General features: G+C 31.5%; 1 protein-coding gene across 9 annotated transcripts in view; it reads right to left on the reverse strand.

Annotated features, from left to right (window-relative positions):
* Positions 1–354: 354 nt before the first annotated feature.
* The window catches only part of rbm47 (RNA binding motif protein 47), a 166,702-nt gene continuing 152,146 nt past the window's right edge, over positions 355–14,910 (reverse strand). For all 9 annotated transcript variants that reach the window (XM_061984434.2, XM_061984428.2, XM_061984433.2 and 6 more), the window contains 2 exons: positions 3,207–3,397; positions 355–729 (listed from right to left, as the gene is read on the reverse strand). In XM_061984434.2, the coding sequence (XP_061840418.1) occupies positions 481–729; positions 3,207–3,397 (440 nt within the window). In that variant the 3' untranslated portion in view covers positions 355–480. The remainder of the gene's footprint in view (positions 730–3,206; positions 3,398–14,910) is intronic.

The raw sequence follows: 14,910 nt of genomic DNA on the forward strand, positions 1-14,910 counted from the left end.
ATATCACATAAAATGATGCGGCAGGCCAGATAATTTGAGGTTTGGCCTTGAGTCGGACACATGTGACCCAGACAATGGTGTAATGATGTCATGGGGTGAGTTGTACATTCATCAATTCTTCTGGGTTCCAAGCGGCCCATAAAAACGATGTGGCCCTCAGAGTCTGACACCCGTGTTCTAGAAGGTCCTTTAGTCTGAATAATATTTGTAGTATTGAATATCTGAGAGTATTAATAATCCTCCAAGTTAAATATGTCTTCTCTTCATAAATACTTCAATGTACCTTTAGGTCTTGTTGCTACAGCAACTGATGCTGGCGGGGGGGGGGGGGGGGGGTGAGAGATGTTGCCCCCCCCCCCACACACACACACACACAAGTAGACCACCTGTGTGTGATGAGTGGACAAGATGGCGTGTGTGAAGTCCCAAAGATGCAGTGCCAGGCAGCAGGAGAAGGCCCTGGGACTCACGGCGGGCGCATCAATACTGGTAGATGTCTGGGAGGGGCATCTGGAAGGCGGCGGCGGGGAAGGCCTGCGGCACGGCGTAGCCGGCGTAGCCTCCGTACGCCGCGGCAGCCACCGCCGCGTTCTTCTGCAGGGCGGCCAGTGCCGCCGTGTTGTAGTTTGTGATGGGGACGTAACTCGCGCCGTACAGACCGCCGGCCGCCGCCGCTGAGATGCGGGGAACGCTGTGGGTCATGGCGTAGACGGGAGTGATGGGACGACCCTGGATGGACGACAGCGGCGTATTTATTTGTACAGCATACAATACAAACTGTATACCTATTTATTTATCATTTATTTATACATTTATCATTTGTTTATTACATCTATGTATTTATTTGATTTAAAATTGTATTTATTTATTAATTTATTTATCATTTGATTGATGTATTTATTGTATCTGTTTATTTATTCTATTTATTACATCTATGTATTCCTTTAATTTTAATCTCATCTTATTCATTGGTTTATTATACCTATTTATTTAGTTTATTTATTATGTCTCTTTATTTATGTGATTGATTATATCAATGTATTTGTAATATTTATTTGTATATATTTATTTATTTAATTTATTATTTAATGTACTTATTTAATGTATTTATTCTGTTTTGTATATATTTATTTATTTAATTGTATTTATCATATTATTTATTTATTTGATTTTTTATCATAACTATTTATTTAGTCCATCTATTGATTATTTATTTATTTGATCCATTATTGTATTTATTTATCTATCATATTCATTTATTTATTTACATCTATTATATTCACTGTATGTGTTTTATTTATTTATGTCTATTTATATCTTTTATTTTATGAATATCTATCTATTATTGTATTTATTTATTACTTATATTTATTTTATGTATATATTATATATATTTATTTATATCTATTTAATTAGTTTATTTATTTATTTTACCTTTTTATTTATTGTATTTATTCATTGTAATCATTATATCTATTTATGAATTTCATTTCCAACTTTATTTATTTATTGTATTCATTATATCTATTTATTTATTTGATTTTTTTATCATAACTATTTATTTAGTCCATCTATTGATTATTTATTTATTTGATCCATTATTGTATTTATTTATCATATTCATTTATTTATTTACATCTATTTTATTCACTGTATGTGTTTTATTTATTTATGTCTATTTATATCTTTTATTTTATGAATATCTATCTATTATTGTATTTATTTATTTATTACTTATATTTATTTTATGTATATATTATATATATTTATTTATATCTATTTAATTAGTTTATTTATTTATTTTACCTTTTTATTTATTGTATTTATTCATTGTAATTATTATATCTATTTATGAATTTCATTTCCAACTTTATTTATTTATTGTATTCATTATATCTATTTATTTATTTGATTTTTTATCATAACTATTTATTTAGTCCATCTATTGATTATTTATTTATTTGATCCATTATTGTATTTATTTATCATATTCATTTATTTATTTACATCTATTTTATTCACTGTATGTGTTTTATTTATTTATGTCTATTTATATCTTTTATTTTATGAATATCTATCTATTATTGTATTTATTTATTACTTATATTTATTTTATGTATATATTATATATATTTATTTATATCTATTTAATTAGTTTATTTATTTATTTAACCTTTTTATTCATTGTATTTATTCATTGTAATTATTATATCTATTTATGAATTTCATTTCCAACTTTATTTATTTATTGTATTCATTATATCTATTTATTTATTTGATTTTTTATCATAACTATTTATTTAGTCCATCTATTGATTATTTATTTATTTGATCCATTATTGTATTTATTTATCATATTCATTTATTTATTTACATCTATTTTATTCACTGTATGTGTTTTATTTATTTATGTCTATTTATATCTTTTATTTTATGAATATCTATCTATTATTGTATTTATTTATTTATTACTTATATTTATTTTATGTATATATTATATATATTTATTTATATCTATTTAATTAGTTTATTTATTTATTTTACCTTTTTATTTATTGTATTTATTCATTGTAATTATTATATCTATTTATTTATTTCATTTCCAACTTTATTTATTTATTGTATTCATTATATATATTTATTTATTTGATTTATCATTTTATTTATCTATTGAACCTTTTTATTATATCTATTTATTTATTTCATTTCCAACTTTATTTATTTATTGTATTTATTATATCTATTTATCTATTTGATTTATCATTTTATTTATCTATTGATATATTCTATTTATTACATCTATTTCCTTTAATTTTATTCATCCTTTTATTTATTAATTATATCTATTTGTTTAATTTATTTATAAAGTCTATGTATTTATTTTATACATTATTGAAGTAATTTATTATATCCATTTATTTATCGTATTTATTTGTATCTCTTTATTTCTTACATTTTTGTTATTATTTAATGTACCTCTATTTATTTATTCCAGTTTTTATATATATTTATTTCTTTGATTTTAGTTATTTAATTTATTTATGTTTACTTTTTTATCATAACTATCTATTCAGTTTATTTATTGACTATTTATTTATTGTATTTATTATTCATCATATTCATTTATTTATTTACATCTATGTATTTATTTTATTTTTTATTCAATGGTGCCCTACAAACTCCATCAATAGGGTACTTTGGCTGACCTGAAAAGGGGGCGGAGTGGACACCGGCAGCACGGTGGCGGCAGCAGCAGGGGCGGCCGCGTGTTCCGGGTGTTGCAAGGCCAGAGGGTTCATCAGGTGCTCCATGGCGTGCACCTTGCCCTCCTCCATCAGCTTGGCTGTAGGCGCCGCGCTGAACATGGGGTACTGCCCGGCCAGAGCGGGCAACGCCACTGCCAACAGACGAGAGAGAGGTGAGCCGCGTCTGGGGCGGCGGCACTAGCTACAGATCTGTTGTGGTCTAGGTGCTGCAGGTAAGAAGACCAGCACATACGGTACATCCACCCATGCTCAAAAAGACACACAGGAAAGACACACAAGACAAAAGGTGGAATGGAGGACAAGGTGGTAGTTGGCGTGTGATTGGACGACACAAGGTGGTAGTTGGCGTGTGATTGGACGACACAAACATGCATACACACCCACCTCAGTCATGGTTTCACCCTTTTTTTTGCTTCATCACATTATTACTACAGACTACACTGCAAAATCAAAGCTTCCAATTAATAAATACCCTAAAATCCGGACGTTTTTCCTACGCTTTGTACTCTGCGACTCTTAAAACGGCGCGGCTAATTTATGGATTTTTTCTACGTTGACGCCCATAACGCAAATAGTTGAAAGGAAACACATAGACACTGGTAAGGTGCCATCTTTTGGATGAGTTCGCTGCATTACCTTTTTGTTTAGACTGACCGCTCAGTCTTCTAAGCCGTCCATAGCGTTTTTCCTCGTGGATTCTTCGTTCATCACTCAAAGCAACGTTTTTAAGTTTTAACAATACAACTACAACTATTTTTACTTACTAAAGCGTCCCATGTGTGATGTCTGTACGAGTGTTTTCATGCATATTTGTACCTGCTATCGTAATGTACCGAAGCTAGCGTCGTTAGCATTCGCTAAAATGCTAACAGACTTTGTATTGTTTCAGTTTCGTAAATTCACCATTGAGTCTGTTTAGCTGATTGGAGAGTTAGCTTGCGCAGCTAGCGGGTCCATGACCATGACTTCTGTTTTGTTTGATCGGCCATTTTACTGCCTTGTTACAGACACCGTTTGGAAATGATCCCCTGTATATATATGACATTTTAAGAATCTAAATCTAAATTAATTAAAATGTAATTAAAATGTAATTTAAATTTAAAATTTAAAATTTAAATACAAATTAAAATTTAAATACATTTGAAATACATTTAAATTAGAATTTAAAATGTTTGATTTAAGTAAATTTGATACATTTAATAAATGTAATAAATTTAATACATTTAAATTTAAGAATTGTGAATTAAAATTACAATTTTAGAATTTAAATTTTAAATTTTAAATTTTAAAGGGATTTTTAAACTTAAAAAAAAAAAGAAAAAGTGAAAGAACAGTAATAAAAATAAAGAAAGCAAGTTATCCATCAAATTGTGCGCTGTAAAAATGACAATAGATTTCAGTGGCCAGAATTTTACTGTATTAAATTTAAAATTTAAATCTAAATTTTAAATTTAAATAAAATGTAAATTTAAATACATTTTAAATACATTTAAATTATAATTTAAAATGTTTAATTTAAGTAAATTGAATACATTTAATAAATTGAATACATTTAAATTTAAGAATTGTGAATTAAAATTAAAATTTTAGAATTTAAATTTTAAATTTTAAATTTTAGAATCAAAATTTTAAATTTTAAAGGGATTTTTAAACTTAAAAAAAAAGAAGAAAAAGTGAAAGAACAGTAATAAAAATAAAGAAAGCAAGTTATCCATCAAATTGTACGCTGTAAAAATGACAATAGATTTTACAGTGGCCAGAATTTTACTGTATTAAATTTAAAATTTAAATCTAAATTTTAAATTTAAATAAAATGTACATTTAAATACATTTTAAATACATTTAAATTATAATTTAAAATGTTTAATTTAAGTAAATTGAATACATTTAATAAATTGAATACATTTAAATTTAAGAATTGTGAATTAAAATTAAAATTTTAGAATTACAATTTTAAATTTTAAATTTTAGAATCAAAATTTTAAATTTTAAAGGGATTTTTAAATTAAAAAAAAAAAAAATTATACGGCAGGCCACATAAATTAATAAGGCGTATCACATAAAATACAGCGGCAGGCCAAATAAATTAAAACAGCATATCACATGAAATAAAGTGAAGGGCCATTTAAATTAAATCGGGAAACAATTAAGGGATGTAAATAAACATTGATAAAATAATGAATTGTTTTTTGTGTCAGAAATGATTTATTTTGAGAAACTGGTTTAGAATTTGGATTCCAGTCTTGACTGAAAGAGAAAAAAGCGATTTATGGAAGTAAACCATGATCAAAGTATTGGATATCCACAGAGTGATGATGCAATATTGTGACTTCAGTGAAGAACAGGAAGTAGCAGGTATTTAAAAGATGTCAGATAGCACACGTGTTCAGACCAGGACTACACCAAGAATGTTCATGTTCACCTTCCTGGAGGACTTCACTTAAAGTTTGGGTGCCAGGGAGGTTTTGGCGGATCCTATTTGACGATGGCATGGTAACCTGACACGCCACATGGGCGGTTTTTCCAGAGTTGACAAATCCATGCGGGCAAGAGATGACAATAGTCAAGAGTTTGTGTTCATGACAGCCAGGAGAAGAATGTTACACCTCAATTCATCAACAAGATGATAAAAGGTTTCACGTTATTCTACTTTTTCACAGTCACGGCTACTTTTTTTCCTATACTTTGAACCCTGCGGCTTATAAAAGGGTGCGGCTAACTCGTGGATAGTTTTTCTGCCAATGCTTTGTGTTCAGCAGTTTCCCAGCAGAGGACTGAAACGGTGTGTTATTGCTCGTGTTACGGCGCCATCTGGTGGACCAGTTTGCCCACCGCAGGTTTTTTCGGGTTGAAAATGTACTTCCTGGTTAATGCCTTGAACTGGAAGTAGGATTCTTCATTCGTCGCTCCAAGCTACGTTAACAATATAACTAAAACCATTCTTACTTACTAAATCGTCTCATGTGTGATATTTGTACGTACTATCGTGAGCTAGCGTTGTTAGCATGAGCTAATATGCTAACACTTTTGCGAGTGTCTGTGTTAGTATTATCTGCAGGTGCTGCTGGGTGAATGTGAATTCCTGCTGTTTAAAGCTTCGAACCGGAAGTAGTAGTGCCGTTCCATCTTCCGGCCGTGGACAAATGAAACAAATATTGTAAACTACTGCTTGTCTAGAACTCAGGTGTCAAACTAGAGGACCGGGGGCCAGGTCTGGGCCGCCACATCATTTATCGTGGCCTTGGAATGAAATGTGCCGATAAAGTACTTTTGTTTTTTCTTAGGAAATGTGTCCCTTCCACAAAATACACGTGCTGCTTTTAGACTTGAATATTCTCTAATAATGCCAGAAATATGCCATCATATATTTGAAACTTTTTTTAAAGAGTGAAATAATCCCCTGTATATATATGACAGTTTAAGAATCTAAATCTAAATTAACTAAAATGTAATTAAAATGTAATTTAAATGTAATTTAAATTTAAAATTCAAAATTTAAAATTTAAAATTTAAAATTTAAAATTTAAAATTTAAATATAAATTTAAAATTTAAATACAAATTTAAATTTAAATACATTTGAAATGATTAATTTAAATGTTTAATTTAAGTAGATTTGATACATTTAATAAATGTAATAAATTTAATACATTTAAATTTAAGAATTGTGAATTAAAATTACAATTTTAGAATCAAAATTTTAAATTTTAAAGGGATTTTTAAACTTAAAAAAAAAAAAGAAAAAGTGAAAGAACAGTAATAAAAATAAAGAGTTATCCATCAAATTGTACGCTGTAAAAATGACAATAGATTTTACAGTGGCCAGAATTTTACTGTATTAAATTTAAAATTTAAATCTAAATTTTAAATTTAAATACAAATTTAAATTTAAATACATTTGAAATACATTTAAATTAGAATTTAAAATGTTTAATTTAAGTAAATTTGATACATTTAATAAATGTAATAAATTTAATACATTTAAATTTAAGAATTGTGAATTAAAATTAAAATTTTAGAATCAAAATTTTACATTTTAAATTTTAAAGTGATTTTTAAACTTAAAAAAAAAAAAGAAAAAGTGAAAGAACAGTAATAAAAATAAAGAGTTATCCATCAAATTGTACGCTGTAAAAATGACAATAGATTTTACAGTGGCCAGAATTTTACTGTATTAAATTTAAAATTTAAATCTAAATTTTAAATTTAAATACAAATTTAAATTTAAATACATTTGAAATACATTTAAATTAGAATTAAAAATGTTTAATTTAAGTAAATTTGATACATTTAATAAATGTAATAAATTTAATACATTTAAATTTAAGAATTGTGAATTAAAATTAAAATTTTAGAATTAAAATTTTAAAGGGATTTTTAAACTTAAAAAAAAAAAAGAAAAAGTGAAAGAACAGTAATAAAAATAAAGAAAGCAAGTTATCCATCAAATTGTACGCTGTAAAAATGACAATAGATTTTACAGTGGCCAGAATTTTACTGTATTAAATTTAAAATTTAAATCTAAATTTTAAATTTAAATACAAATTTAAATTTAAATACATTTGAAATACATTTAAATTAGAATTTAAAATGTTTAATTTAAGTAAATTTGATACATTTAATAAATGTAATAAATTTAATACATTTAAATTTAAGAATTGTGAATTTAAATTAAAATTTTAGAATTAAAATTTTAAATTTTAAAGGGATTTTTAAACTTAAAAAAAAAAAAGAAAAAGTGAAAGAACAGTAATAAAAATAAAGAAAGCAAGTTATCCATCAAATTGTACGCTGTAAAAATGACAATAGATTTTACAGTGGCCAGAATTTTACTGTATTAAATTTAAAATTTAAATCTAAATTTTAAATTTAAATACAAATTTAAATTTAAATACATTTGAAATACATTTAAATTAGAATTTAAAATGTTTAATTTAAGTAAATTTGATACATTTAATAAATGTAATAAATTTAATACATTTAAATTTAAGAATTGTGAATTAAAATTACAATTTTAGAATTCAAATTTTAAATTTTAAAGGGATTTTTAAACTTAAAAAAGAAAAAGAAAAAGTGAAAGAACAGTAATAAAAATAAAGAAAGCAAGTTATCCATCAAATTGTACGCTGTAAAAATGACAATAGATTTTACAGTGGCCAGAATTTGACTGTAAAAAAATCGACATTAGTGTTTTTGTATTTAAAGTAATGTGCTGTAAAACCACCACTAATTTTACAGTCAAATTGTGGCGACTCAGCTGCCAGTTTTTGTTTTTTTAAGGCAAAACTGAAATATATTTTTTTCTGTTGCAGTAAATGTCAAATGAATGAATGAATGAATGAAAAATCAGGGGGATAGGCCAATGTGTCAAACTCCTGGGGGCCACGTCAAAATGATGAGGGCCACATGTAACAGTGAATTAATATGAATGTAGAATGTGGTAACGCTTTTTGATGGCGTCCATAACGTTTCTACTCATATGGATTCTCCATTCATCACTCCAGGCAACGTTTGTAAGTTTTACAATATAACTAAAACAATTCTTACTATTAAACCGTCCGGTGTAATGTCTGTAGGAGTGTTTTCATGCATATTTGTACGTGCTATCGTGATGTAATGAAGCTAGCGTCGTTGGCATTAGCTAATATGTTAGCATATTTACGAGTGTCCGTGTTATTATCTTACATGCTTTTTGTATCGTTTCACTTTCACAAATTCCTCAGTAAATTCACCAAAACGCCCCCGTGGAGTGAGTCTGTTTAGCTGATTGAAAAGCTAGCTTCCGCAGCCATGACGATGACTTCTGTTTTGTTTGATCGGCCGTTTTACTGCCGTGTTACAAAATACAGTTAGTTACAATATAACTAAAACTATTCTTACTCTTAAACTGTCCTGTGTAATGTCTGTAGGAGTGTTCTCATGCATATTTGTAAATGCTATTGTGATGTAATGACGCTAGCGTCGTTAGCATTAGCTAATACGCTAACATATTTACGAGTGTCCGTGTTATTATCTTACATGCTTTTTGTATTGTTTCACTTTCACAAATTCCTCAGTAAATTCACCAAAACGTCCCCGTGGAGTTATTGAGTCTGTTTAGCTGATTGAAAAGCTGGCTTCCGCAGCCATGACGATGACTTCTGTTTTGTTTGATCGGCCGTTTTACTGCCGTGTTACAAAATACAGTTAGTTACAATATGACTAAAACAATTCTTACTATTAAACTGTCCTGTGTGATGTCTGCAGGAGTGTTGTCATGCATATTTGTACATGCTATTGTGATGTAATGACGCTAGCGTCGTTAGCATTAGCTAATACGCTAACATATTTACGAGTGTCCGTGTTATTATCTTACATGCTTTTTGTATTGTTTCACTTTCACAAATCCCTCAGTAAATTCACCAAAACGTCCCCGTGGAGTTATTGAGTCTGTTTAGCTGATTGAAAAGCTAGCTTCCGCAGCCATGACGATGACTTCTGTTTTGTTTGATCAGCCGTTTTACTGCCGTGCTACAAAATACAGTTAGTTACAATATAACTAAAACTATTCTTACTCTTAAACCGTCCGGTGTAATGTCTGTAGGAGTGTCCTCATGCATATTTGTACGTGCTATCGTGATGTAATGAAGCTAGCGTCATTAGCATTAGCTAATATGTTAGCATATTTACGAGTGTCCGTGTTATTATCTTACATGCTTTTTGTATTGTTTCAGTTTCACAAATGCCTCAGTAAATTCACCAAAACGTCCCCGTGGATTTATTGAGTCTGTTTAGCTGATTGAAAAGCTAGCTTCCGCAGCTATGACGATGACTCCTGTTTTGTTTGATCAGCCGTTTTACTGCCGTGTTACAAAATACAGTTAGTTACAATATGACTAAAACAATTCTTACTATTAAACTGTCCTGTGTGATGTCTGCAGGAGTGTTCTCATGCATATTTGTACATGCTATTGTGATGTAATGACGCTAGCGTCGTTAGCATTCGCCAATACGCTAACACGTTTACGAGTGTCCGTGTTAGTATTATTAACTTACAACGGAATGCTTTTTGTATTGTTTCAGTTTCACAAATTCCTCAGTAAATTCACCATAAGAGCTAGCTTGCGCAGCTAGTGTGTCCATGACCATGACTTTTGTTTTGTTTGATCAGCCGTTTTACTGCCGTGTTACAAAATACAGTTAGTTACAATATAACTAAAACTATTCTTACTCTTAAACTGTCCTGTGTGATGTCTGCAGGGGTGTTCTCATGCATATTTGTACATGCTATTGTGATGTAATGACGCTAGCGTCGTTAGCATTAGCTAATACGCTAACACGTTTACGAGTGTCCGTGTTAGTGTAATTAACTTACAAGGGAATGCTTTTTGTATTGTTTCAGTTTCACAAATTCCTCAGTAAATTCACCATAAGAGCTAGCTTGCCCAGCTAGTGTGTCCATGACCATGACTTCTGTTTTGTTTGATTGTCCGTTTTACTGCCGTGTTACAAAATACAGTTAGTTACAATATAACTAAAACTATTCTTACTCTTAAACTGTCCTGTGTGATGTCTGCATGAGTGTTCTCATGCATATTTGTAAATGCTATTGTGATGTAATGACGCTTGCGTCGTTAGCATTAGCTAATATGCTAACACGTTTACGAGTGTCCGTGTTAGTATAATTAACTTACAAGGGAATGCTTTTTGTATTGTTTCAGTTTCACAAATTCCTCAGTAAATTCACCATAAGAGCTAGCTTGCGCAGCTAGTGTGTCCATGACCATGACTTCTGTTTTGTTTGATCGGCCGTTTTACTGCCGTGTTACAAAATACAGTTAGTTACAATATAACTAAAACAATTCTTACTCTTAAACTGTCCTGTGTGATGTCTGCAGGAGTGTTGTCATGCATATTTGTACATGCTATTGTGATGTAATGACGCGAGCGTCGTTAGCATTACCCAATACGCTAACACGTTTACGAGTGTCTGTGTTAGTATAATTAACTTACAAGGGAATGCTTTTTGTATTGTTTCAGTTTCACAAATTCCTCAGTAAATTCACTATAAGAGCTAGCTTGCGCAGCTAGTGTGTCCATGACCATGACTTTTGTTTTGTTTGATCGGCCGTTTTACTGCCGTGTTACAAAATACAGTTAGTTACAATACAACTAAAACAATTCTTACTATTAAACTGTCCGGTGTAATGTCTGTAGGAGTGTCCTCATGCATATTTGTACGTGCTATCGTGATGTAATGAAGCTAGCGTTGTTAGCATTAGCTAATATACTAACAGATTTACGAGTGTCCGTGTTATTATCTTACATGCTTTTTGTATTGTTTCACTTTCACAAATCCCTCAGTAAATTCACCAAAACGTCCCCGTGGAGTTATTGAGTCTGTTTAGCTGATTGAAAAGCTGGCTTCCGCAGCCATGACGATGACTTCTGTTTTGTTTGATCGGCCGTTTTACTGCCGTGTTACAAAATACAGTTAGTTACAATATAACTAAAACTATTCTTACTATTAAACTGTCCTGTGTGATGTCTGCAGGAGTGTTCTCATGCATATTTGTACATGCTATTGTGATGTAATGACGCTAGCGTCGTTAGCATTCGCCAATACGCTAACACGTTTACGAGTGTCCGTGTTAGTATTATTAACTTACAACGGAATGCTTTTTGTATTGTTTCAGTTTCACAAATTCCTCAGTAAATTCACTATAAGAGCTAGCTTGCGCAGCTAGTGTGTCCATGACCATGACTTCTGTTTTGTTTGATCGGCCGTTTTACTGCCGTGTTACAAAATACAGTTAGTTACAATATGACTAAAACTATTCTTACTCTTAAACTGTCCTGTGTGATGTCTGCAGGAGTGTTCTCATGCATATTTGTACATGCTATTGTGATGTAATGACGCTAGCGTCGTTAGCATTCGCCAATACGCTAACACGTTTACGAGTGTCCGTGTTAGTATAATTAACTTACAAGGGAATGCTTTTTGTATTGTTTCAGTTTCACAAATTCCTCAGTAAATTCACCATAAGAGCTAGCTTGCGCAGCTAGTGTGTCCGTGACCATGACTTCTGTTTTGTTTGATCGGCCGTTTTACTGCCTTGTAACAGACATCATTTGTAAACAATTAAGGTATGTAAATGAACAATATTTTTGTGTAAGTAACTCATTTTACAACATATATATATCTGCGACTTATAGTGTGGCTTATATATGGAAAATAAAAAATTCTTCTGAAATGTAGTGGGTGTGGCTTATATACTGGTGCGCTCTATAGTCCGGAAAATACAGTTTTTTCCCCCCCTGATTCTAAAAAAAATATCAATATTTCATCGATATCGACCAATATGACACACTTTTATTGTGAAAAAGTTCCCAGCCCTTCCTCCAAGTGTCATTGCTCTGGATGTCACTCAAACAAGGTCACTACAAGGACATACTTTGTTGGCTAATTCCTGAAAGTGTGAACTTCCAGGTGCTGCAACCACCACGGGAGTGTCTTGTTGTGCCATTGTTACTTCCTGGCATTCCGTCTAGTTGGCGCTGCGTGTCCCGCCTTGTCACTGCGCATACTTCACGCTACAGCTGAGTCGTTGACGTCAACAAAGTGCATCTGGAATCCACAGAGTTCATCTGCACTTTGTTGTCGACAGCTGATAGCAGTCAGTCTCAGTTGGCGTGAAGTCGGGCGCCAAATGTCGTCCTCCTGTTGTCTTTGAACATGAGTCATGTCAAAAGAAGTCATGAGTTTAATAAAGAATCTTATTGCATTTATTTAAGTCGTCGGACAAGTTTGATGGATTATGATGTCATCATCTAAGGTCCTCATGCAATGCGTCTTCTTTATTTTGTAGATCAGGGGTCCCCAAACTTTTTGATCCGGGGGCCACATTGGGTTAAAAAATGTATATATATATATATATATATATATATATATATATATATATATATATATATATATATATATATATATATATATATATATATATATATATACATATATATATATATATATATATATATATATATATATATATATATATATATATATATATATATATATATATATATATATATATATATATATGTGTGTATTTATATATAATTATATATATATGTATGTATATACATACAGTATATATATGTATATATACATACATATATATATATATATATATACATGTGTGTATTTATATATAATTATAAATATATGTATGTATATACATACAGTATATATATGTATATATACATACATATATATATATATATATACATGTGTGTATTTATATATAATTATATATGTATGTATGTATATACATACAGTATATATATGTATATATACATACATATATACATATATATATTCCAAGCGTGATGATGTCACGTTATATGTATGTATGTATATATATATATATATATATATATATATATATATATATATATATATATATATATATATATATATATGCATATATATGTATACATACATATATATATATACATATATATATATATATTTTTTTATATATATATATATATACATACACATATATATATATATATATTTTTTTAAATATATATATATATATATATATGCATATTAGAGATGCGCGGATAGGCAATTATTTCATCCGCAACCGCATCAGAAAGTCGTCAACCATCCGCAATCCACCCGATCTAACATTTGATCAGAACCGCATCCGCCCGCACCCGCCCGTTGTTATATATCTAATAAAGACGATGCAAGGCATTAGTGAGGTTATAAAGCTTTTGCCTGTTAAAGAAAGGAGACCGATCCAATGCAGCACAGACATTCGCGTGCCACGCTGTCACGACCCAGACGCACACCAGTGCGCAATCATATGGGAGCCGCGCTGAGCGCACCTCCAAGCGCGTCTCGCTGCCGGCGACGGCCGGGTATATGGGCCCGACGATCCAGCGCCATCCATTTTCAGGGCTAGTTGATTCGGTAGGTGGGTTGTTACACACTCCTTAGCGGGTTCCAACTTCCATGGCCACCGTCCTAGCTGCTGTCTATATCAACCAGGGTGAGCCCCACCCCTTTCGTGAGCGCACTGCGCGCGGAGTGACCCCTGTTACGAGCCCCCGGCAACAGGGGTGGCGGGCAGGTAAGCTGCGCGGGCGGGGCGCGCGGAGTGACCCCTGTTACGAGCCCCCGGCCACGGGGGTGGCGGGCAGGTAAGCTGCTTACCTGCTGCGCGTGACCCCGGCCGCGGCGAAGGCGGACGAGGCGGGGTGTCGGTGCGGTGGGCGCGGTGGTGACCCCCGGACGTGCGTCGGGCCCTTCTCGCGGATCGCCTCAGCTACGGCTCCCGGTGGGGCCCTCTCGGGGGAAGGGGCCCCAGCATATGCTGCAGGTGCCTGCTCGTTTTTCGTATGTGGGTAACAACATTTAACTATGTATATATATTTCCCAATTGGTTTAACTGCCACCCGCCTGAATCTATTTAAAATCTAATCTTTTTTTATTTCAACCACCCGACCCGACCCGCGGATAAAATCTAATTTTTTTTAATTTCATCCGCCCGATCCGCGGATAATCCGCGGACTCCGCGGTTGTGCCTGCAAACCGCGCATCTCTAATGCATATATATGTATATATATATATATACATACATACATACATACATA

Source organism: Nerophis lumbriciformis, linkage group LG25 (assembly GCF_033978685.3).
Source record: "Nerophis lumbriciformis linkage group LG25, RoL_Nlum_v2.1, whole genome shotgun sequence".
NCBI lineage: Eukaryota > Metazoa > Chordata > Actinopteri > Syngnathiformes > Syngnathidae > Nerophis > Nerophis lumbriciformis.